The sequence below is a fragment of the Amblyraja radiata genome, chromosome 17, assembly GCF_010909765.2.
Source record: "Amblyraja radiata isolate CabotCenter1 chromosome 17, sAmbRad1.1.pri, whole genome shotgun sequence".
Classification (NCBI taxonomy): Eukaryota; Metazoa; Chordata; class Chondrichthyes; order Rajiformes; family Rajidae; genus Amblyraja; species Amblyraja radiata.
In genome coordinates this window covers 47,627,724-47,650,131 of record NC_045972.1, presented here as the reverse complement: position 1 = coordinate 47,650,131, position 22,408 = coordinate 47,627,724, and the positions used below count along the sequence as shown (strand labels likewise).

Here is a 22,408-nt window from a genome sequence, read left to right as displayed (position 1 = left end):
AGGCAACCGTTTTACCTCCAGCAGCACACACACAAAGAAATACCAGAAAACCGGAGTTAATATACGTTCAGCCACCTCCAAATATGGAGTTGTTTTTCACTCTTTGCCAAAAGCCAGTCATCCCAATGGCATCCTCTGGCCCCTTCTTATCTGATGAACCTCTTCAACTTACATAAAAAAACTTGTAAGAGAGCTGTGAACTATTCAACTTACGTACGAAAAAAAACCTTGTCATGATGATTTTTTTCAAATCCCCTCATGGTTTACAATTGGCTTATTACAACAGGAAAGCTTAAATATGACAACAATCAATTAATAACTAACTATTTCAGAGTTATCAATATATTGTGCTGTCTCAACTGCTATGGCTACAGTAGCGAATATACAACATCGAACGCATCAGATATGCAGCACACAATCGGGCCTTTCGACTCATCTAGACCATGGTGATATTCATGTCGCAGTTGAGCCTCCTGTCATCACCCTAAATCATACAGTGTATCCTTCAATACCCCTCTCTACCATGCTTGTCCAATCTTACCTGAAATGCATCTGCACTATTCGCTTCGGCCACACACTGTGCAACAAGTTTTACATTCCAACTGCCCTTTAAGTAAAGAAGCTGCAAAATTATCTTTTGGATTTCTTAGTGACTGTCTTATACTGAGGATGTTCAGTTACACTCTCCCTCACAAGTGGAAATGTCCCATCAAAAGTTATGAGTAACTTTAAAGAATTAATCACCTCTTGGCCTTTGTTTTTTCAGTAGAATAGAGAACAGATCTATTCATCATTTCTTGATACATGCATCCTCCTTGTTGATCAGCAGGCCAACGTATAGAAGCGTTTGATCACTGTTAACACATGCAGAGCGGAGCTTCTCTGAGGAAAGTGTATTTTAAGCAGTTGTCAAAGTGTTTTAAGTCGAGTCCCATTGAGGGAATATTGTAGCAATCCATTTTAATAATTGGACCTAATATTAATGTTTTGGCCTGTTTTCAGCACTGCAGGTGGATCTGTAAAACAGCATGTGGTAGAGAATTTTATATCTTCGTGGCTTATAGCTACTCGTGTATCATGGTTTATGTAGTTTGGAGAAGGTCACTTGGTTCAATTCACAGACCTTGAAGTGAAAAGCACTATTTAAACTAGCATTGTACCTGGGAACTATAGGCCAGTGAGCTTAACATCTGTAGCCAGAAAGTTACTGGAGAGTATTCTGAGGGATAGGATATACAGGCATTTAGATGGACAAAGACTGATTAGGGATAGTCAGCATGGTTTTGTATGCGGGAGGTCGTGTCTCACAAATCTGATTGAGTTTTTGGAAGACGTGACCAAAAAGGTCGATGAGGGCATGGCTGTAGATGCTGTATACATGGACTTCAGCAAAGCATTCGCCAAGGTTCCGCATGGTAGGCTGCTCTGGAAGGCTAGATCGCATGGGATCCAAGGAGAGATAGCTGAATGGATAGAAAATTGGCTTCATGGAAGGAAGCAGAGGGTGATGGTGGAAGGTTGCTTCTCGGACTGGAGGCCTGTGCCTACTGGTGTGCCTCAGGGTTCGGTGCTGGGCCTGTTACTGTTTGTCATCTATATCAATGACGGATGAAAACATACATAGCAAGATTAGCAAGTTTGCTGATGGTTTTGAAAAATTGCAGCAGGATCTTGGTTGATTGGCCAGGTGGGCCGAGGAATGGTTGATGAAATTTAATACAGAGAAATGTGAGGTGTTGCATTTTGGGAAGTCTAACATGGGCAGGACCTACACAGTGAATGGTAGGCCTCTCTGGGGAGTGTTGTAGAGCAGATGGATCTAGGAGTACATGTGCGTGGTTCCTTGAAGGTCGAGTCGCAGGTAGATAAGGTGGTCAAAAAGGCTCTTGGCACATTGGCCTTCATCAGTCATAGTATTGCGTATAGAAGTTGGGAGGTCATGTTACAGTTGTATAAGATGTTGGTGTGGCCACATTTAAAGTATTGTGTTCAGTTCTGGGCACCATGTTATAGGAAAGATGTTGTGAAGCTGGAAAGAGGTCAGAGATGAGTTACGAGGATGTTGCCAGGACCAGATGGGTGTGAGCTATAGGGAGAGGTTGAGTAACCTGGGACAATATTCCTTGGAGTGCAAGAGGATGAGGGGTGATCTTATAGAGGTATATGAGAGGAATAGATCAGGCATCAATGGTGGATCTGTATTTGTAAATCAGTGAGAGTGTCTCGTGCCAGAGTAGGTGAGTCGAGGACCAGAGGGGAGAGGTTTAAGGTGAAGGGGAAAAGATTTAATAGGAATTTGAGGGGTAACCTTTTCACACCAAGGGTGGTGGGTCTATGGAACAAGCTGCCAGAGGAGGTAGTTGAGGCATGGACTATCCCAACGTTTAAGAAGCAGTTAGACAGGTACATGGATAGGACAAGTTTGGAGGGATGTGGGCCAAAAGCAGGCAGGTGTGACTAGTTTAGCTGGGACATGTGTGCAAGTTGGGCCGAATAATCTGTTTCCACGCTGTATCACTCTAACTCAAAGTCAAGATTGGAGCATAAGGATGAGATTACAGTAGAAACTGAAATATTAAAAAATAATTGCATATTTCAATTTTTAGAAGTATGTTTAAATCATTACATTTTTTAGTGCCAGGGACAGTGTAGCATGGTAATTATGTTTAATATGCTGTCAACATTTTATGCAACAGAGCATTTTTAGAATTCATTTTACAATGAAATAGTTCATAAATAATTGAAGTTCTGGTTAGTTCACTTATTTGATAGTGGCGTTGTAGTCTTTTGGATAGGCTTATGGATATGGAGAGATTTGAATCACATGCTAGCAGAGGAGGTTAGTTTATATCAACATTGTGTTCGGCACAGACATTATAGGTCAAAGGGCCTGCGCATGTGTTGTCCTATTCTATGTTCTGAAAATCAGGCCAGATAAAGTTGCATGGTAGTGGAGGAGCAGAGAATTGTGGACATCAACTCCTGGAACTCCACATGAGAATATTCCAAGAGTTGTACATTTCAAGGAATGATGCCAGTGCCTTCATGGCAAAATCGTGACTTCCATGGCCTGGAATGTTGCATTCTGTGTACAGAGGTTCACTTTCAATAGGAATTGTTTTTAAGACAAATAATCTGTAATATGAGAGCAATTAAATTTAATGAGATGTTTAATTTGTGAACGTTGGGTTACATTTCAAAGTTAAGCATTGCAATAATAAATCTGCATGTGTTTACCAATAAAAGTAGTCGTGATTTTTAAGTTTGCCTTCATGGAAGGTCATACATATACTTTTACTGTATCATGGAGGCTATGATGCTGAAAACAAACCATGTTCCATATTCAGTTACAAAGCATAAATTTCATGCAGTTCACATTTTAATTCTCAAAAGTAGAGCAAAAAAATGCACATGTTCTTAATTCTGTTTCTTAAATATGCATGCAAATAAAACTTCCCCAGTTCTAATTTTATAGAATGGTTTAAGTTAAAACAAAATAAAGTGCTGGAGGAACTCAGCAGGCCAGGCAGCATCTGTGGAGGAAATGGGCAGGCAACGTTCCAGGTCAGGACCCTTGTGTTAAAGCATATGGTTGACTCTCAGAAAAAGTCAGACACAAGATGCTAGAGTAACTCAGCGGGACAGGCAGCATGTCTGGAGAGAAGGAATGGGTGACGTTTCGGGTCGAGACCCTTCTTTTATCAGCTTTTCCCTTTCATTCCAAAATTGATGTGGGACCTTGGCTGCATTCTGACACATAATCATGTGGAAGGTAAACCAAGTTATTTACCCCTGTTGAAATCTTGACCTCAGTGAAGTGTGTGGGTGGCTGCAATGTTAATTGTTTGCACTCACAGCGGTTTAAATTATAGTGCACGCAGGCATGTTGGCGGTTGTCACTTTTCGTAGTGCACCGTCATTTTGTTCAGTTATGCAAAGCAACAGCTATGCTTGCTATGCAAGGTGCTGTTGTGTCGCGTTTGCAAGGATGAAATATTTTCCTAAGCTTTAAAATCCGTGATTTTAATATCACTAACTTTCCAAAAATACATTTTATTTTTTGGACATTGTCTTCAACTCTTCTTGGACTCTTCCACTCATCTGCACACTGGGAGAAATTTACAGGTCCAATTTACCTACCAGCCTATGCATTCATGTGGAGAATGTCTAAAACCTTTTAAGTTCCGGGATTCATACCAATCCACAAAACCACACACTAAAGTAACTGCGTGCTATTACCACCAGAGGCCAGTACTGAGCTTGGTTATATGAGGCATGAGGCAGCAAATCTGTGCTTCTCCACCTCTTATCGGGTTGCTAAATTAAAATATTGGACAGAGTGAACACACATGTGATAATTCTCACTGCTGTCGGTTGGGACCTGGGAGTGTCCATGGATTGTCCTATCTGTAAAAGAAACAAAGTGTTGGAGTAACTCAGCAAACCTACCCATTACTTTTTAGTCCAGTTCTGAAGGACAGAGCTATATCAAGACCTGGTTCCAAAAACAAAACACTTGTGGTACTTTTCTGATCCTGTGAGCCTTATTATAATTGTAATAATCACATTTAATCTGTAAAAACAACATTTTCTTTTAAGATAAAAGCACCCCTTAACGAAGCCCGAAAGAGGTCTACCCAAGCAGTACAGAGATGGTTATTTTTTTTGAAGAGCACAAGGTGCTGAAGCAACTCAGCGGCATCTGTGGCGAACATAGTTAGGTGACACTTCGAGTCAGCGCCGTTCTTCTGACTGATTGTAGTAGGAGGAAGAAAGCTTGGAGCAAAGAGATGGGGGGTGGGACAAAACCAGAGAGGGAAGGAGAAATTCTTCAAGGTAGACGTATTTTGAGATTTTGCAGTGGAGCAGCAAAACGGAGGCACAAGAAACTGCAGATGCTGGAATCTGGTGTAGAACACAAAGTGCTAGAGTAACTCAGCATCTCTGGTTGGGGTAAAAAGGCATGGTTAGTTTCTGAAACTCCACTATTTCCTTAATTGGTACACGTGACAATAAACAGACCTTTGAACAATTCCCCAAAGCCCATCCCACCATCGACAAGGCTCCAGCAGGAGTGTGATGGAGTACTCTCCACTGGCCTGGGTGAGTGCAGCTTCAACAACAGTCAAGACATCCAACATCACACAAGACATAGCTGTCTGCTTGATAGGCGCTCCATCTACCTCTATTAACTCACTCCACTACCAATAAAGAATAGCAGCGGTTTGTACCATCCACGGCACCAACCCACCAAGAGTCCTGAGCACCTTCCAAACCCATCACCTCTACTCGCTGGAAGGACAAGAGAAGCAGAAGCACGGACAACACCAACAAATAGAAGTTGGACTCCAATCAATGCGCCATTCCCAATTTGAATTTTTTTGCTGTTCCTTCACTGTTGCTGAGTAAAAAATCTTGAATTCCCTCCCTAACAACGGTGCAGGTGTATCCACCCCTCAAGAACTGCAGCAGTTCACGAAAGCTCAGGGCAATACTTCAAGGACAACAAAATGCTGGCTCAGCCTCTGAAGCCCACATCTCTAGAATGAAATTTAAAAAAACTTGTACCAAAGCATTAAAATTAATTTTTTAATAGATAAATGTCTGATATTAATTTGTGCACTTTATTGTAAGCCGAGATCAAGACATTGAGGTGCTGAGGGAGATTCTTCCTCTACCAGTTTGATAATCACATTATAAGCTTCCCAGAGGAAGATCGAACAACACAGCACAGGGACAGGCTAGTCAGCCCACAATGTCCGTACTCATGACGGAGACTTGGTTGCAAGAGGGACATGGCAGGCAGCTCAACTTTCCACGTTTTCAGTGTTTCAGACGTGATCGAGAGGTAGAGCAGATCTCAGAATGTCACGGTGGCACTCGCTCGGAGAGGAGGTACTGGAGGAAGAGATGCCGTTGATGCAAAGATAGGGACAGATCTGGGCAGAGTTGATGGGAAGGTGGAGAAAATAAAATGGCATTAAAAGTGGAAGAGTGGTTGATGTCGGCACGGGCTCAGCGGGCCGAATGACCTATTTCTGCACTACTTCTCTGTATGACTGAAAACATCCACGGCCTCAGATATCCCTTAAGCACACACAGCAAGTATGACTAAGTCTGCCAAGTCTGTTTTCTACATGCATAGGTAATACAGAAAATAATTTCAGAGCTTTAGAGAAGGAAGGGGAAAGGGTAGGAAGATTAATGTAATGACGTTAGAATCAATTGCTTTGCCTGAGACTGGAATGTGACCCTAATCTTGCATTGCCACAGTGATTAATGACCTATTTCTTTACTCAGCTGTGAACAAAAGGTCAGGAACACTGAGAGTTCTTGGATATTGCATTATTACAATTTATTATTGTGCTACTTGCAATACCTTTATTTATAATGCTATACAGCATTAATAAAATATATGGATTTTTCCAGTGTAGTGCCCACTTGGTTTTACATTTGAATAGATTAATACTGCCATCAATGCAATTATCTACCTTATCTGTAGTGAATAGTTTCCATATCGATATTACTGATGCAGAACAAATGAAAAATGCTATTGACTGCTCAGACTTCATTTTAAAAGCAGCTCAATTATTTCCTTGTGGATTAAGGAGCTGATTTCACTGTTTCGAGAAGGTGGGGGTGGGGAAGCAATGCCCAACGTTATTTTTACGAGGCTACTTGGTTGACAAAGTTTGTGTTGATTTTCTTTCACCATCCCGCCAATATTGTTGAAAACACAGAAAACAATATCACGGGAAAATTGATAAATTGATCACAATACAAAGCTACTGGCAATTTCATTTGCAGGTTCCCCAGAGACTAACTATTAATACGCCTGCCAAAATGTTATTACATGTTGTAACGTTAGCAATAAACCAAACGTTACCTGAAAAAAAAAATCTATTACAACTTCAATTGAAATCTATGTACTCAACATGATTAATACAAAAGGACCTTGAGGTATAGAGCTATGGCTTATTCTTTACAGCAGTAACATTTTGATTCTCAGGGTTAAGAGACCCCACACTTTAATTACATAAGTACTTTAATAATAAAGCATTTTAAAAAACATCAAAGAGTACTGAAGAATTAGATTGCTAGCGATTCATCCCTCAAGGGATCTCAGTTCACTTTATACCGATCAAAAGCTAGTACAGTTTTCTAGTAATTTATCTACAACAATTTGCTACATTGTGGTGTGAAGTAATATTTTTCAAATGCAGTCTTATTAGATTCTCACTTTGCAAACTAGTAATGTATGCATACTTGTCAGTGGGCAGTAGAGTGTATGTAATTCTCAAATGTAATTTGTCATAGCATTCCATGAAGATATGGTTTCAATTGAGACATGGCTTTTCATTAGAAATGTGGAGAATGCTGTGCCAGATATCTTTTCATGCTGCTAAACAACTCAGGAACAGCTTCTTCCCCTCTGATATCAGTCTTCTGAACAGTCCTTCCATGATAGTCTGTTTCACCTCTACCCCATTGCAGATGTTGGACTTTGTCTGTGGAACTGATGCGCTACAATGCTGAGAACTACATTCTGCACTCTGTATCTTCCCCTTTGCTTTACCTATTGTACTGGAGTTTAACTTTATAGTATTATGTAGACCATTATCTGACCTGATTGGATAGCATGCAGAACAAAACCATGATAAACCTAAACCTGATTTGTCAGGGGGAAAGGAGAACGTTGCACGTTTCTGCTGGTTATAGGTAACACTATTAATTTCATCATACAATTTGGCCACATTTTTAAGAGCAGTGTCCCAAAGGTTTAAAACACAGCATATGAATGCAATCAAGACAAAATAGAATTAATTCATAGTTCCACCACTTCTGATATGATAATATATTGGATTTTTCTTTCACCAGATGGTTCCATTTCTTCTGTTGTCACACCCCAAGGCACTGACTAAACATCCTTGCACGAACTCTGCTGTCTGATCTTTTTGAACCTGTTGGCTGCAGCAACTACGCAATAATTTTTCTGTAAACACAAAGGAAAATTAATCTTTAGGCTTAACTGCGTTCTAAAGTGATTAGCATGTTTTTCCCTCTGTATTTTCCCTTCTTATGTGAACTCTCATTCTGAGAAAATATGCAATAACATCCTGTGGTAACACTATCTACATTTGGTCTGAAACTAAGCTTGCTTTAGCTTTTTCTCAAAAAAAGGCTCAAAGTGCTGGAGTAACTCAGCGGGTCAGGCAGCATCTCTGGAGAACATGGATAGGTGATGTTTCACAGAGTGCTGGAGTAACTCAGTGGGTCAGGCAGCATCTCTGGAGAACATGGATATGTAACGTTTCACAGAGTGCTGTAGTAACTCAGCGGGTCAGACAGCATCTCTGGAGAACATGGATAGGTGACGTTTTGGATCGGGACCCTTCATTCCACATCTGCAGTTCCTTGATTCTGTAAACCAGAATCTGCAATTCCTTCTGTCTCCTCAGCATTTCCTCACATTGGTCTTGTCACCATAATCAGAAGAGGAATTGCATGGGTTTAAGGTGAGAGGGGAAAGACCCTGAGGGGCAACCTTTTCACTTGGCGGGTGGTCGGTATATGAATGAGCTGCCTGAGGAGGGAGTTGAGGCAAATACTATGACAGCATTTAAAAGATGCTTGGACAGGTACATGGATGGAAAGGTTTAGTGGTAGATGATGGACTAGAGACTGAGCTAAATGGCAGATGGTTGACAAGAGGACATAGCTTTAAGGTAGACAATAATAATAATAATAAATTTTATTTAATGGGCGCCTTTCAGACATCTCAAGGACACCTTACATAGTAATCGGAATAACATACAATCGGAATATAACAAGTAATAAAGACATCACAGACACAAATTAAAAACAGAATTCAGGAGTAGGTCACCACCATTCAATGTGATCATGGCTGATCATCCCCAATCAGTACCCCGTTCCTGCCTTCTCCCCATATCCCCTGACTCCGCTATCTTTAAGAGCCCTATCCATCTCTCTGTTGAAAGCATCCAGAGAACCTGCCTCCACCGCCCTCTGAGGCAGAGAGGCTCTTAGGACGGGCAAGGAAATGTATGGGGGCAAATGCTTTTACACAGGGGTTGGTGGATGCCTGGAATGCACTGCCAGATTTAGTAGAGGCATATATGACAGTGGATGTTGGATAGGCATATGGACATGCAAGGAATGGAGGGATATGCAGGCAGATGAGATTAATTTTTCATGTTCAGCCCCAACATTGTGGGCCGAAGAGCCTGTCCCTGTGCTGTATGTTTTATTACAAACAGTTGGAAACTAGTTAAATAGTTGAACAAAACTTTTGAAACTATTTAAAAATATTTTTAATTCATCAGAAGCCGCGTTCAATATCTATGAATTATGAATACATTAATATTGATTATAATAAGGTAAAAATAAAATTCTAACTTCAACATTTTATTGAAGGTCTATTTAAATGCCAGCCATGGCCGGTGGAAAGCTGAGAGCGGGTGAAGTGAGCATCATGGAGTTAGTGGTTGAGCAGGTCAGATTCACCTGCATCTGACCTCAACATCAGAAGGCACTGTCACACAGTAGCCGCTGCCTTTGTGTGGGATAGCTAGTTAACCGTTTGTGTGATTTGGTCCAATATGTTGAGCATTAATCCAGTCCCAGCATTAAAACATGTACAGGATATTCCCAGACGAGTTCAGACTGAAAACTTCATGGAGACTGAAAACTAGGGAGGCTATTACTAAGGGGAAGGTGTTTGGGAAGCTGAAAGGGCTGGAGGTGGATAAGTCACCTTGGCCGGATGGACTGCACCCTAGGGTTCTGAAGGAGGTGGCTTTAGAGATTGTGGAGGCATTGAAAGTGATATTTCAGGAATCACTGGAGTCAGGAGTGGTCCCAGATCATTGGAAAATTGCCAATAATACCCCGCTGCACAATAAGGGAGCACGGAAAAATAGTGGGAACTATAGGTCGGTTAGTCTGACATTGGTGGTTGGTAAGATTTTAGAGTCCATTATAAAGGATGAGGTTATAGAGTACAATGAAATACGCCAAAGTCAGCATGGATATGTGAAGGAGAGATCTTGCTTGACAAATCTGCTGGAATCAGCAGGACAGACAAAGGAGTCAGTAGATGTTGTTTACTTAGATATTCAGAAAGCCTTTGATAAGGTGCCACACGTTAGGCTGCTTAGGAAGATGAGAGCCCATGGTATCAAAGGGCAGATACTAGCAAGGATAGCAGGTTGGCTGGATGGCAGAAGGCAAAGAGTGGCAATAAAGGGGGCTTTTTCTGGTTGGCTGCCAGTGACTAGTGGAGTTTCGCAAGGGTCGATGCTGGGGTCGCTACTCTTCACTTTGTATATTAATGATTTGGACGAGGGGATTGAAGGCTTTATGGCAAAGTTTGCGGATGATACGAAAATAGGTGGAGGTACAGGTAGTGTAGAGAAAGCAGGGACTCTGCAGAAGGACTTGGGCAGGTTGGGAAAGTGGGCAGAGAAGTGGCAGATGGAATATAGTGTAGCACAGTGTGGAGTCATGCATTTTGGTAGTGGGAATAAAGGCGTGGACTATTTTCTAAATGGGGTGAGAATCCAGAAATCAAAGGTGCAAAGGGACTTGGGAGTTCTGGTGCAGGATTCCCAAAAAGTTAATCTGCAGGTTGAATCGGTAGTAAAGAAAGCAAACTCAATGCTAGCATTTATTTCAAGAGGGCTTGTGTACAAAAACAGGGATGGAATGCTGAGGCTCTATAAGGCGCTGGTTAGGCTACATTTGGAATATTGTGAGCAATTTTGGGCACCCTATCTGAGGAAGGATGTGCTGGCTCTGGAGAGGGTCCAGAGGAGGTTTACAAGAATGATCCCAGGAATGAGTAGGTTAACTTAGGATGAGCGTTTGTCAGCACTGGGCCTGTACTCACTGGAGTTTCGAGGAATGAGGGGGGGCCTCATTGAAATATACGGAATAGTGATAGGCTTGGTTTGAGTGGATGTGGAAAGGATGTTTCCACGTGGGAGAGTCTAGGACTAGAGGTCATAGCCTCAGAATTAAAGGACGTTCTTTTGAGAAGGAGATGAGAAGTATATTTAGTCAGAGGGTGGTGAATCGGAGGAATTCTTTGCCACAGAAGGCTGTGGAGGCCAAGTCAGTGGATATGTTTAAGGCAGAGATATAGATTCTTGATTAGTACGGGTGTCAGGGGTTATGGGGAGAAGACAGGAGAATGGGGATAGGAGGGAGTGATAGATCAGCCATGAATGAATGGTGGAGTAGACTTGATGGGCCGAATGGCCCTAATTCTACTCCTATTCCTTATGACCTTATGGATTGTTCTAACAGTGGTGCAGCTGGTAGAGCTGCTTTCTCACAGCGCCAGACGCAGGTTCGATCCTGACTACTGGGGTGCTGTCTGTACGGAGTTTGTACACGTTCTCCCTCTGACCGCGCGGGATTCCTCCGGGTGCTCCGGTTTCCCCTCACATTCCAAAGGTGTGCGTGTTTGTAGTTTAATTGGCCCTCTGTAAATTGCCCCTAGTGTGTGGGGAGTTGATACGAATGTGCGATAACAGAACCAGGGTGAACGGGTGATCGATGGTCAGCGTGGGCTCGGTGGGCTGAAGGGCCTGTTCCCATGCTGTATCTCTAAACCTGAACCAAACTTATATAAGCATTCTGCCCAGGATTTATTAAATATTTCACACTTAAAATTCTTAAGGGGTTGGACAGGCTAGATGCAGGAAGATTATTCCCGATGTTGGGGAAGTCCAGAACACGGGGTCACAGTTTAAGGATAGGGGGGGAAGTCTTTTAGGACCGAGATGAGAAAAACATTTTTTACACAGAGAGTGGTGAATCTGTGGAATTCTCTGCCACAGAGGGTAGTCGAGGCCAGTTCATTGGCTATATTTAAGAGGGAGTTAGATGTGGCCCTTGTGGCTAAAGGGATCAGGGGGTATGGAGAGAAGGCAGGTACAGGATACTGAGTTGGATGATCAGCCATGATCATATTGAATGGTGGTGCAGGCTCGAAGGGCCGAATGGCCTACTCCTGCACCTATTTTCTATGTTTCTACAATCAGAATTAATGAAATTAAAGTAAACGGCATTTTACCTTCCATAAACGCTGTGTTATATACTTTTGCAACAGCACCTGGGATCTGAGCCGGACCCTATATCTGTTTGCTTTTTCTGGTAGGTTATTCAGCCAGTTGTGTTTGAGGCACTTTGATGCACTGGATCTGCTGCTGGTGACATAGACACATAAATAAATGCAAGGCTTTAGATAATGTAGACCACATTAAAAAGCAATACAAAACCATTTGCGGAAAAGCTCTGAATTCAGATTTATTTTTTATTTTTTAATTTAATAACTCATTTTGTGAAGCACCCATGGTCACAGGAAACTTCAGATGGAGGAAATTCAAGAGATTTTCCCCGGAAGCTGAAAATCACACATAAACAAAAGCAGATCAGCACTGGCTCAAGAGGGTGGCGCAGCAGGTAGGGCCACTGCTTCACAGCGCCAGAGATCTGGGCTCGATCCAAACCTTGGGTGCTGTCTCTGTGCAGTTTGCACGTTCTCCCTGTGACCGCGTGCGTTTCCTCCAGGTGCTCTGGTTTCCTCCCACATCTCAAAGTCATGCAGGTTTGTAGGTTAATTGCCCCCAGTGTGTAGGGAGTGGATGAGAAAGTGGGATAACATAGAACTAGTGTGAACGGGTGATCGATGGTCGGCATGGGCTCGGTGGGCCGAAGGGACTGTTTCCATGCTGTATCTCTAAACTAAGCTCTAAACCAATCTCTTAAAGCAGGAAAACCTTGCACGGACAATTATGTTTTATATGTCTTACCACTTTTCCTTCACGAGCAGGTCTGAAACAAATTCTTTTGCTTCTTCAGACACTTTATCAAATCCTTCAGCATCAAAGTCCCAGTTTGAATTGATAATATTGTTCATGGTTTCAGTGTCGTGGTCGCCCAGGAAAGGAGATAATCCACTCAGCCTGAAAATGCAAGCAGCCATCATTATTCAATTGTAATGAATCAATCATTATTCCCTCCATCTGTTTAACATTGGCATTTGACCCAGCGCAGGAAGGATGTTGAGGCTTGGCATTGTCGGACTGTACTTCAAGGTAGTCTCCAAATTTGCCACTTAACCCCAACAGAATTAACTCGCAGCAGCAGGGCTGAGGGGGAAAGGAAAAAGAAAAGGCAAATGGGCTTTATTTCGGGCAAGTGTGAGGTGTTGCATTTTGGGAGGTTGAATGCAAAGGAAAGTATGCAGGATAATAGCAAGACCCTGAACAGCATTGATGTACATGGGCGTGGAGAAGGGACTCAACCCGAAAAGTCACCACTTCCTTTTCTCCAGAGATGATATAGACAATAGGTGCAGGAGTAGGCCATTTGGCACTTCAAGCCAGTACTGCCATTCAATGTGACCATGGCTGATCATCCCCAATCAGTGCCCCGTTCCTGCCTTCTCCCCATATCCCCTGACTCTGCTATTTTTAAGAGCCCAATCTAGCTCTCTCTTGAAAGCATCCAGAGAACCTGCCTCCACCTCCCTCTGAGGCAGATAATTCCTCAGACTCACCACTCTCTGTGTGAAAAAGTTTCCTCGTCTCCTTTCTAAATGGCTTACTCCTTATTCTTAAATAAGGTGTTGCACTTTGGGAGGTTGAATGCAAAGGAAAGTATGCAGAATAATGGCAAGACCCTGAACAGCATTGATGTACAGGGGGCGTGGAGAAGGGTCTCAACCCAAAACATCACCACTTCTTTTTCTCCTGAGATGATGTCCGACCCACTGAGTTACTCCAGCTTTTTGTGTCTATCTACGGGGGGATCTGTTGATCTCCACTGTATTCCAGGTGTGGTGTAGGGGTCCGAGCTACACAACAGCTCAGGAAGCACGACACGTACTGCAAGGAAGAATCATGCCAAGACCTGTGAACTTTTCACCAAGGTAGCCCAGTGTTTCCATTAACGTTGCCCAGCTTAACAGCTGCAGAATTGTTGTTGTGGGACATCGCCAGTTGTATTTGTGCGCAGGAGGAAGACGTAGCTGAGGAGGTGTTGCATATCTGGCTTTACTGAGAGCTATTTTAGTTGTGTGTAGCCATACAAACCACAGCAAGGCAGTTACTCATTTAACGGCAACCGTAACATAACAAAACTGCAGCTTTCCAGCCAAGCATCAGACATCTGACAGTAATCCCAGTACTCATAATCTTAGAGATGTATTCGTGTTTGACAAGAAGAACGATTATATTGTCGTCAGTACCAGGGACAAAATGTGGCTTTCACAATGTTTGCAATTGTAGAATTCCTTTCCTGTGATATAACGAACAACGTTTTTGAAATTAATGTAGCTGTGAGCTGCTGCCTCACTGCGCCAGTGACCCGGGTTCGATCCTGACCTCGGGTGCTGTCTATGTGGAGTTTGCACCTTCTCCCTGTGACTTAGTGGGTTTCCTCCCACATCTCGAAGACGTGCGGGTTTGTAGGTTAATTGGCCTCTTGTAAAAACTGCTCCTGTTGTGGAGGGAGTAGAGGAGAAACTGGGTAAAATAGAACTAGTGTGAACAGGTCAGCGTGGACTCGGTGGGCCGAAGGGCCTGTTTCCATGCCGTACCTTTCAATCTATTTAATCAATCAATAATGTATTATTGATTTATTATTCATCCATAATTGTGCTTGGGAAGGTCATAATCAGCCACCGTCTTAAATTGCTACAATTCTCTGTGGTGAAATGGACCCAATATCAATGATGGAAGATAATGCACCTCCAAGTTAGGGTAATGCATGATTAAAATGGGCAGTCGTATTCCTCTGGAGCCAGTCCCCTTATCGTTGTAGACGTTGGCTGTTAGGTAAGTACCGTCAAAGAAGCTTTGTAGTGCATTTTGTAGTTGATATTGGTTTGCTGGTGGGAGAGGGAGGTGATGTTTAGCACAACTGAGTGTCAATTAAATGCAATCAATGCAATTAAACCATACTCTATCAATTAATTGTGTTGTTTGATTAAAGAGCCATTAAGTTGTATCTTGAAATAGATTGTAAATTGATCCTGAGGTGACCAGTGGAAAGGACATTGCAGCTCATCAGAAATATCTGTGCGATCACCAAATCAGCTGCTCAAGATGTTATCCAACATGGGTACAGGCATCGTGTGTAGGAAGGAACTACAGATGCTGGTTTAAACCGAAGATAGACACAAAAAGCCTGAGTCACTCAGTGGGACAGGCAGTGTCTCTGGAGCGAAGGAATGGGTGATGTTTCGGGTCAAATGGGTGACGTTTCGGGTCTGTAGAAGGGTCTCGACCTGAAACATTACCTATTCCTTCTTTCCAGAGATGCTGCCTGAGCCTGAGTTACTCCAGCGTTTTGTGTCTATCGTGGTGGACTGTTCCGAGTTCTAGAAAATCACTCCTGCACATGTTCCATCTGGGGTAGAATATAACTTACATGGCATTTGATACTCACAACATATAGGTGATAACTCCCACACTCCACATGTCTGTGGAGAATGAAACATAATCATAATTCACCACTTCTGGAGCAAGGAATTCTGGAGTACCAAAATTAACTCGTAGTTTTTCTCTTGGTTTATACCTACAAAAAAAAAAGAAACAGCCTTCCTTCAGCAACCACTAGATTTGGTTTAGTTTATTGTCACGTGTACAGTGTACACGTGTACAGTGACAAGTTGTTTTATTGCGCGCTATCCAGTGGGTGGAAAGACTGTACATGATTACAATGAAGCCATCCACAGTGTACAGATACATATAAAGGGAATAATGTCAGCGCATGATAAAGTGCACTAAGGTCCGATTAAAGATAGTCCGAGGATCTCCAATGAGGTAGATAGATAGTAGTTCAGGACTGCTCTCTAATTGTTGACAGAATGGTTCAGTTGCCTGATAACAGCTGAGAAGAAACTCCCTGAATTTGGAGTAGACAAAAGTGCTGGAGAAACTCAGCGGGTGCAGCAGCATCTATGGAGCGAAGGAAATAGGCAACGTTTCGGCACGAAACGTTGCCTATTTCCTTCGCTCCATAGATGCTGCTGCACCCGCTGAGTTTCTCCAGCACTTTTGTCTACCTTCAATTTTCCAGCATCTGCAGTTCCTTCTTAAACGCCATGAATCTGGAGCTGTGCGTTTTCACACGACTGTACCTTTTGCCTGATCAGAGAGGGGAGAAGGGAGAGATCAGGCCAGCCTTGGCAGACTGAGCACAAGTGTCGGAAGCAGTCGCCGAGTCAGCATAATCTGGAATTTGGCCTGAGATGAAAAGGGAGAAAGGCCCCAAACTGAAATACCACCTATCCATTTTCTCCAGAGATGCTGCCTGATCTGCTGTTACTCCAGCACTCTGTGTCTATCTTTCATTTAAGCAGAGTCAGGATCGGTCAAACTAGGCATGGGTTTATGAAGGGGAAATCATGCTCGACTGATCTTCTGGAATTGTTTGCAGATGTAACAAGTAGAATGGATAAGGGAGAGCCAGTGGATGTGGTGTATCTGGATCTTCAAAAAGCCTTTGACAAGGTCCCATACACGAGATTAGTGTGCTAAATTAGAGCACATGGTATTGGGGATAGGGTATTGACATGGATAGAGAACTGGTTGGCAGACAGGAAGCAAAGAGCAGGAATTAACGGGTTCTTTTCAGAATGGTAGGCAGTGACTAGTGGGGTGCAACGAGACCTGGATGTGCTTGTACATCAGTCACTGAAAGTAAGCATGCAGGTACAGCAGGCAGTGAACAAAACTAATGGCATGTTGGCGTTCATTGCGAGAGGATTTGAGTTTAGGAGCAAAGAGGTCCTACTGCAGTTGTACAGGGCCCTGGTGAGACCACACCTGGAGAATTGTATGCAATTTTGGCCTCCTAATTTGAGGAAGGACATTCTTGCTATTGAGGGAGTGCAGCATTCATTCACCAGGTTAATGCCCGGGATGGCGGGACTGACATATGATGAAAGAATGGGTCGGCTGGGCATATATTCACTGCAATCTAGAAGGATTAGAGGGGATCTTATAGAAACATATAAAACTCTTAAAGGATTGGACAGGCTAGATGCAGGGAAAATGTTCCTGATGTTGGGGAAGTCCAGAACCAGGGGTCACAGTTTAAGAATAAGGGGTGGGTCATTTAGGACTGCCATCTGCCAATCAACCTGTATCTGAAGAAGGGTCTCAACCCGAAACGTCGACTATTCCTTCGCTCCATAGATGCTGCTGCACCCGCTGAGTTTCTCCAGCATTTTTGTCTACCTTCGATTCCAGCATCCGCAGTTCCTTCTTAAACCTGTATCTACCTATCATTTTTTACACAGAGTGGTGAATCTGTGGAATTTTCTGCCACAGAAGGTAGTTGAGGCCAGTTCATTGGCTATATTTAAGAAGGAGTTAGATGTGGCCCTTGTGGCTAAAGGGATCAGGGGGTATGGAGAGAAGGCAGGGATGGGATACTGAGTTGGATGATCAGCCATGATCATATCGAATGGCGGTGCAGGCTCGAAGGGCCGAATGGCCTACTCCTGCACCTATTTTCTATGTTTCTATGTCCTGCCCCCACCTTTCTTGACCAGTTTTCTCCACAACCATCTCATCAGTCTGAAGAAGGGTCCTGGCCCAAAACGTCTCCTGTCTCTGTTTCCTCCACTGATGCTGCCTGACCCACTGAGTTTCCCCAGCACTTTGTGTTTGGTTCAGGATTCCAGCACCATTGTGAATCCACTAACTACACTGCAGGAGTTTCATTTACTCCACAATGTCCAGTTATAGCCACCGGGTGGCACCATGGATCAGGAAACTTGGCGATATTTGCTTGTGTCATTGAAAGTAATGAGTTTCAAGTGAATATTGATTTCTCTCATTTCAAGTCACCCTTGCATTCCCTCTCTCTCCATCGTTCCACTATCCTAGTTGTCCTACTAGTTTCACTGTTTGTATCTCTTCCTTATCACCTCCTCCATAGCCAACAATGGACCATTGTGGGCTCCTTGGCCATCAGTGCCAGCTCTGATTTGTTCTGTGCCTTTTTATACCTCCAGTTTCCCTCTCAAAGTATCCAATATATACATCAAGAGTACGTGCTTCATTTAGACCTGAAGGTACTTTTTACATTTCTCCATTTAGAAATATAGCATTAAACGTTTTTATTAAAAATCTAATTGCTTTTGTGGATTCTCGATTATTCAATTTGATTCTAGATTCTATTTTCAGTTTTCCATCTTTGATTTGTAACTAGTTTCTTGGTAATGAATGGTAGACAAAAATGCTGGGGAAACTCAGCAGGTGAGGCAGCATCGTCTATGGAGTGAAGGAATAGGTGACGTTTCGGGTCGAGACCCGAAAGGGTCTCGACCCGAAACATCACCTATTACTTCATCAGTCTGAAGAAGGGTCTCGACCCGAAACGTTACCTACTCCTTCTCTCCAGAGATGCTGCCTCACCCGCTGAGTTTCTCCAGCATTTTGTGTCTATCTTTGGTGTGAAACTGAATCCGCCGCTCCTTCCTACACATGTCATACTTCAATATTCATTAAACATCAGATTATCTTGGTCATTTCTATTCTGCAGCAGCCTGGGGTTTACCTGGATCGAGGGAGCTCCGGTATTTCCAACATGTGAACGGTGCCAAAATATGGCGACTGTGCATTTGTGGGTTGTGCAAAAGACTTTCACTGTGCTGTGCACACATGACAATAAAGACCCATTGAACCATTGGCAGTATCTGTATACAATGAACCAGACTTTTTGCAAAATGTACAATTTTAGATTACACTCAAATATAACTTAGTTACCAATTAACTAGGCTTCATTGCAATTGTTCAATATAAGATGCTTGGATCATAAGGAGTAGACGTAGGCCATTCGGCCCATCAAGTCTACTCCGCCAATCAATCATGGCTGATCTATCGTTTCCTCCTAACACCATTCTCCTGCCTTCTCCCCATAAACTCTTGACACTCGTACTAATCAAGAATCTATCTATCTCTGCCAAATATCCACTGACTTGGCCGCCACAGCCGCCTGTGGCAAAGAATTCCACAAAATCGCTCTGACTAAAGAAATTTCTCCTCATCTCCTTCCTAAAAGAACGTCCTTTAATTCTAGTCCTAGACTCCCACTAGTGGAAATATCCTCTCCACATCCAATCTATCCAAGCCTTTCACTATGCTGCATGTTTCAATGAGATCCCCCCTCATTCTAAACTCCAGCGAATACAGGCCCAGTGCTGACAAACGCTCATCATAGATCAACCTACTCATTCCTGGGATCATTCATGTAAACCTCCTCTGGACCCTCTCCAGAGCCAGCACATCCTTCCTCAGATATGGTGCCCAAAATTGCTCACAATATTCCAAATGCGGTCTTACCAACGCCTTATAGAACCTCAGCATTACATTCACGGTTTTGTATACAAGCCCTCTTGAAATAAATGCTACCATTGAGTTTGTTTTCCTCACTACTGATTCGACCTGCAGATTAACATTATGGGAACTCCCAAGTCCCTTTGCACCTCCGATTTCTGGATTCTCTCCCCATTTAGAAAATAGCCTCCGCCTTTATTCCTACGACCAAAATGCATGAGAAGTACTTTATAATAGTACAGGAATAACTACTTCCCCTCAGCCATCAGGCTATTAAACCTGGCTCGGACAAAACTCTGATTATTAGCAACCACTTTCTGTTATTTGCACTACCAGTTTATTTATTCATGTGTGTATATATTTATATCATGGTATATGGACACATTTATCTGTTTTGTAGTAAATGCCCACTATTTTCTGTGTGCTTAAGCAAAGCAAGAATTTCATTGTCCTATACAGGGACACATGACAATAAACTCACTTGAACTTGAACTTATAACAAATTTGAAGCGGCATTACCTTCTGGCCAGACCAAAGTCGATAATCTTGATTTGATTTCCCATGGTGTTTACACACAAAATATTCTCTGGCTGTAAACAAAGGAAAGGCATTTTTCATTAAATCACAGCACAACAAAGGTTCAAAGGTTGATTTATTGTCACATACACCTAGATGTAGTGAAATTCTTTTTGCCAATCTATAATAATCAAAATATATTGTTTTTGCAAGAGGTTTTTGACTAACATTTAAAACTAAATTTATTTGGTGGAAGAGTCATATAACTCTACAGCACGGAAACAGGCCCTTCAGCCCAATTTGTCCATGCTGACCAAGATGGATTATCTTTGCTTGCATTTGGCCGTTAATTCTCACAACCCTTCCTACCCATATAAATGCCTTCCATACGTTTATAATTGTATCCACTTCTATAGCTTCCTGTGGCAGTTCATTCCAGATACGGACCACCCTGAGTGACAAAGTAGCCCCTGCGATCCCTCTTACATCTTTCCCTCCTCGCCTTAAGCCTCAGCTCTCTAGATTTAGAATTGATTAGCCTGGGAAAAGCACTGCGATTGATTCTTGATTGAATTTAGAAGATTGAGGGGGGATCTTATAGAAACTTACTAAATTCTTAAGGGGTTGGACAGGCTAGATGTAGGAAGATTATTCCCGATGTTGGGGAAGTCCAGAACTAGGGGTCACAGTTTAAGGATAAGAGGGAAGTCTTTTAGGACCGAGATGAGAAAAACATTTTTCACACAGAGAGTGGTGAATCTGTGGAATTCTCTGCCACAGAAGGTAGTTGAGGCCAGTTCATTGGCTATATTTAAGAGGGAGTTAGATGTGGCCCTTGTGGCTAAAGGGATCAGGGGGTTTGGAGAGAAGACAGGTACAGGATACTGAGTTGGATGATCAGCCACGATCATATTGAATGGTGGTGCAGGCTCGAAGGGCCAAATGGCCTACTCCTGCACCTAGTTTCTATGTTTCTATGTTCACCATACCCATGCTCCTCATGATCTTGTCCACCTCAATAAGGTCATCCATCGACCTCCTACACTCTAAAGAAGGAAGTCCCAGGCAGCGCAAACCCCTCTCTATAAAGCAAAGATCTTTGAGCAGAGCTCTGCTCTAAGATCTTTGCTATAAAGGGCCTGTCCCACTTACGTGATTTTTTTCGGCGACAGATGCTGCCTGACCCGCTGAGTTACTCCAGCGCTTTGTGTCTACTTTGTATTAAATCTCATTATTACATCTCCCAGTGAGTAAACATAATTTAAAAAATTAATAATCGAAGGAAGGTTCTGTATAAAAGTTGAACTAATTTTACCAAGGTTGCTAAATTACAAGAAAAAACTCAGCAACCCGCTGAGTTACTCCAGCACTTTGTGTCATTTTTTTGCCGGCAGATACTAGTTTCAATTTTAAAATTAGCATAGATTACCAATGTTTAAGAAGGAACTGCAGATGCTGGAAAAATCGAAGGTAGACAAAAAATGCTGGAGAAACTCAGCGGATGAGGCAGCATCTATGGAGCGAAGGAAATAGGTGACGTTTCGGGTCGAGACCCTTCTTCAGACTGATGAAGGAATAGGTGACGTCACCTATTCCTTCACTCCATAGATGATGCTGCCTCACCCGCTGAGTTTCTCCAGCATTTTTGTCTACCATTCATTACCGATAAACCAGTTACAAATCAAAGATGGAAAACTGAAAATAGAATCTAGAATCAAATAGAATAATTGAGAATCCACAAAAGCAATTAGATTTTTAATAAAAACGTTTAATGTTATATTTCTAAATGGAGAAATGTAAAAAGTACCTTCAGGTCTAAATGAAGCACGTACTGTTGATGTATATATTGGATACCTTCACAGATCTGCTTCACAAAGATGATTGTATCCAATTCTGTCAGATTATAGTTTTCATCAATAATTCGATCAAATAGCTCTCCACCTCCAACACTACAATCAACACAAGTTAAATGAATAACACTTTCAATTTGGTTTCGTTTAGTTTAGTTCAGAGATACAGCGTGGAAACAGGCCCTTCGGCCCATCGAGTCTGCGCCAACCAGCGATCCTCGCACACTAACACTATCCTACACACACTAGGGACAATTTACATTTATATCATTCCAATTAACCTACAAACCCAAACCTTCAAACTTTGGTGTGTGGGACAAAACTGAAGCACACAGAGAAAACACATGCGGTTACGGGGAGAACGTGCAAACTCCGTACAGACAGCACTCGTACTCAGGATCGAGCCTGGGTCTCTGCCGCTGTGAGGCAGCAACTCTACCGCTGCGCCACCGTGCCGCCCCAATTAGTTTGCTCTTCTTCAAACAAATATGTAGTAAAGTAAACAAGTGATCTTTAAAGAAAGAACGCAAAGAGGATCTTATAGAGGTGTATAACATCAATTGATAGGGTCAATGCACTGTCTTTTACCCAGAGTAAGAGGAATTAAGAACCAGAGTACATAGGTTTAGAGTTAGAGGGGAAAGATATAATAGGTACTTG

At 42.6% G+C, this 22,408-nt stretch overlaps 1 protein-coding gene across 2 annotated transcripts in view; it reads right to left on the bottom strand.

The window, feature by feature from the left end:
* Positions 1 to 3,152: 3,152 nt before the first annotated feature.
* mylk3 (myosin light chain kinase 3) overlaps positions 3,153 to 22,408 on the bottom strand; it is a 35,828-nt gene continuing 16,572 nt past the window's right edge. For both annotated transcript variants that reach the window (XM_033036414.1, XM_033036415.1), the window contains exons 8-13: positions 21,706 to 21,847; positions 19,902 to 19,972; positions 15,481 to 15,609; positions 12,840 to 12,992; positions 12,101 to 12,233; positions 3,153 to 7,993 (exon numbers count right to left, since the gene is read on the bottom strand). In XM_033036414.1, the coding sequence (XP_032892305.1) occupies positions 7,919 to 7,993; positions 12,101 to 12,233; positions 12,840 to 12,992; positions 15,481 to 15,609; positions 19,902 to 19,972; positions 21,706 to 21,847 (703 nt within the window). In that variant the 3' untranslated portion in view covers positions 3,153 to 7,918. The remainder of the gene's footprint in view (positions 7,994 to 12,100; positions 12,234 to 12,839; positions 12,993 to 15,480; positions 15,610 to 19,901; positions 19,973 to 21,705; positions 21,848 to 22,408) is intronic.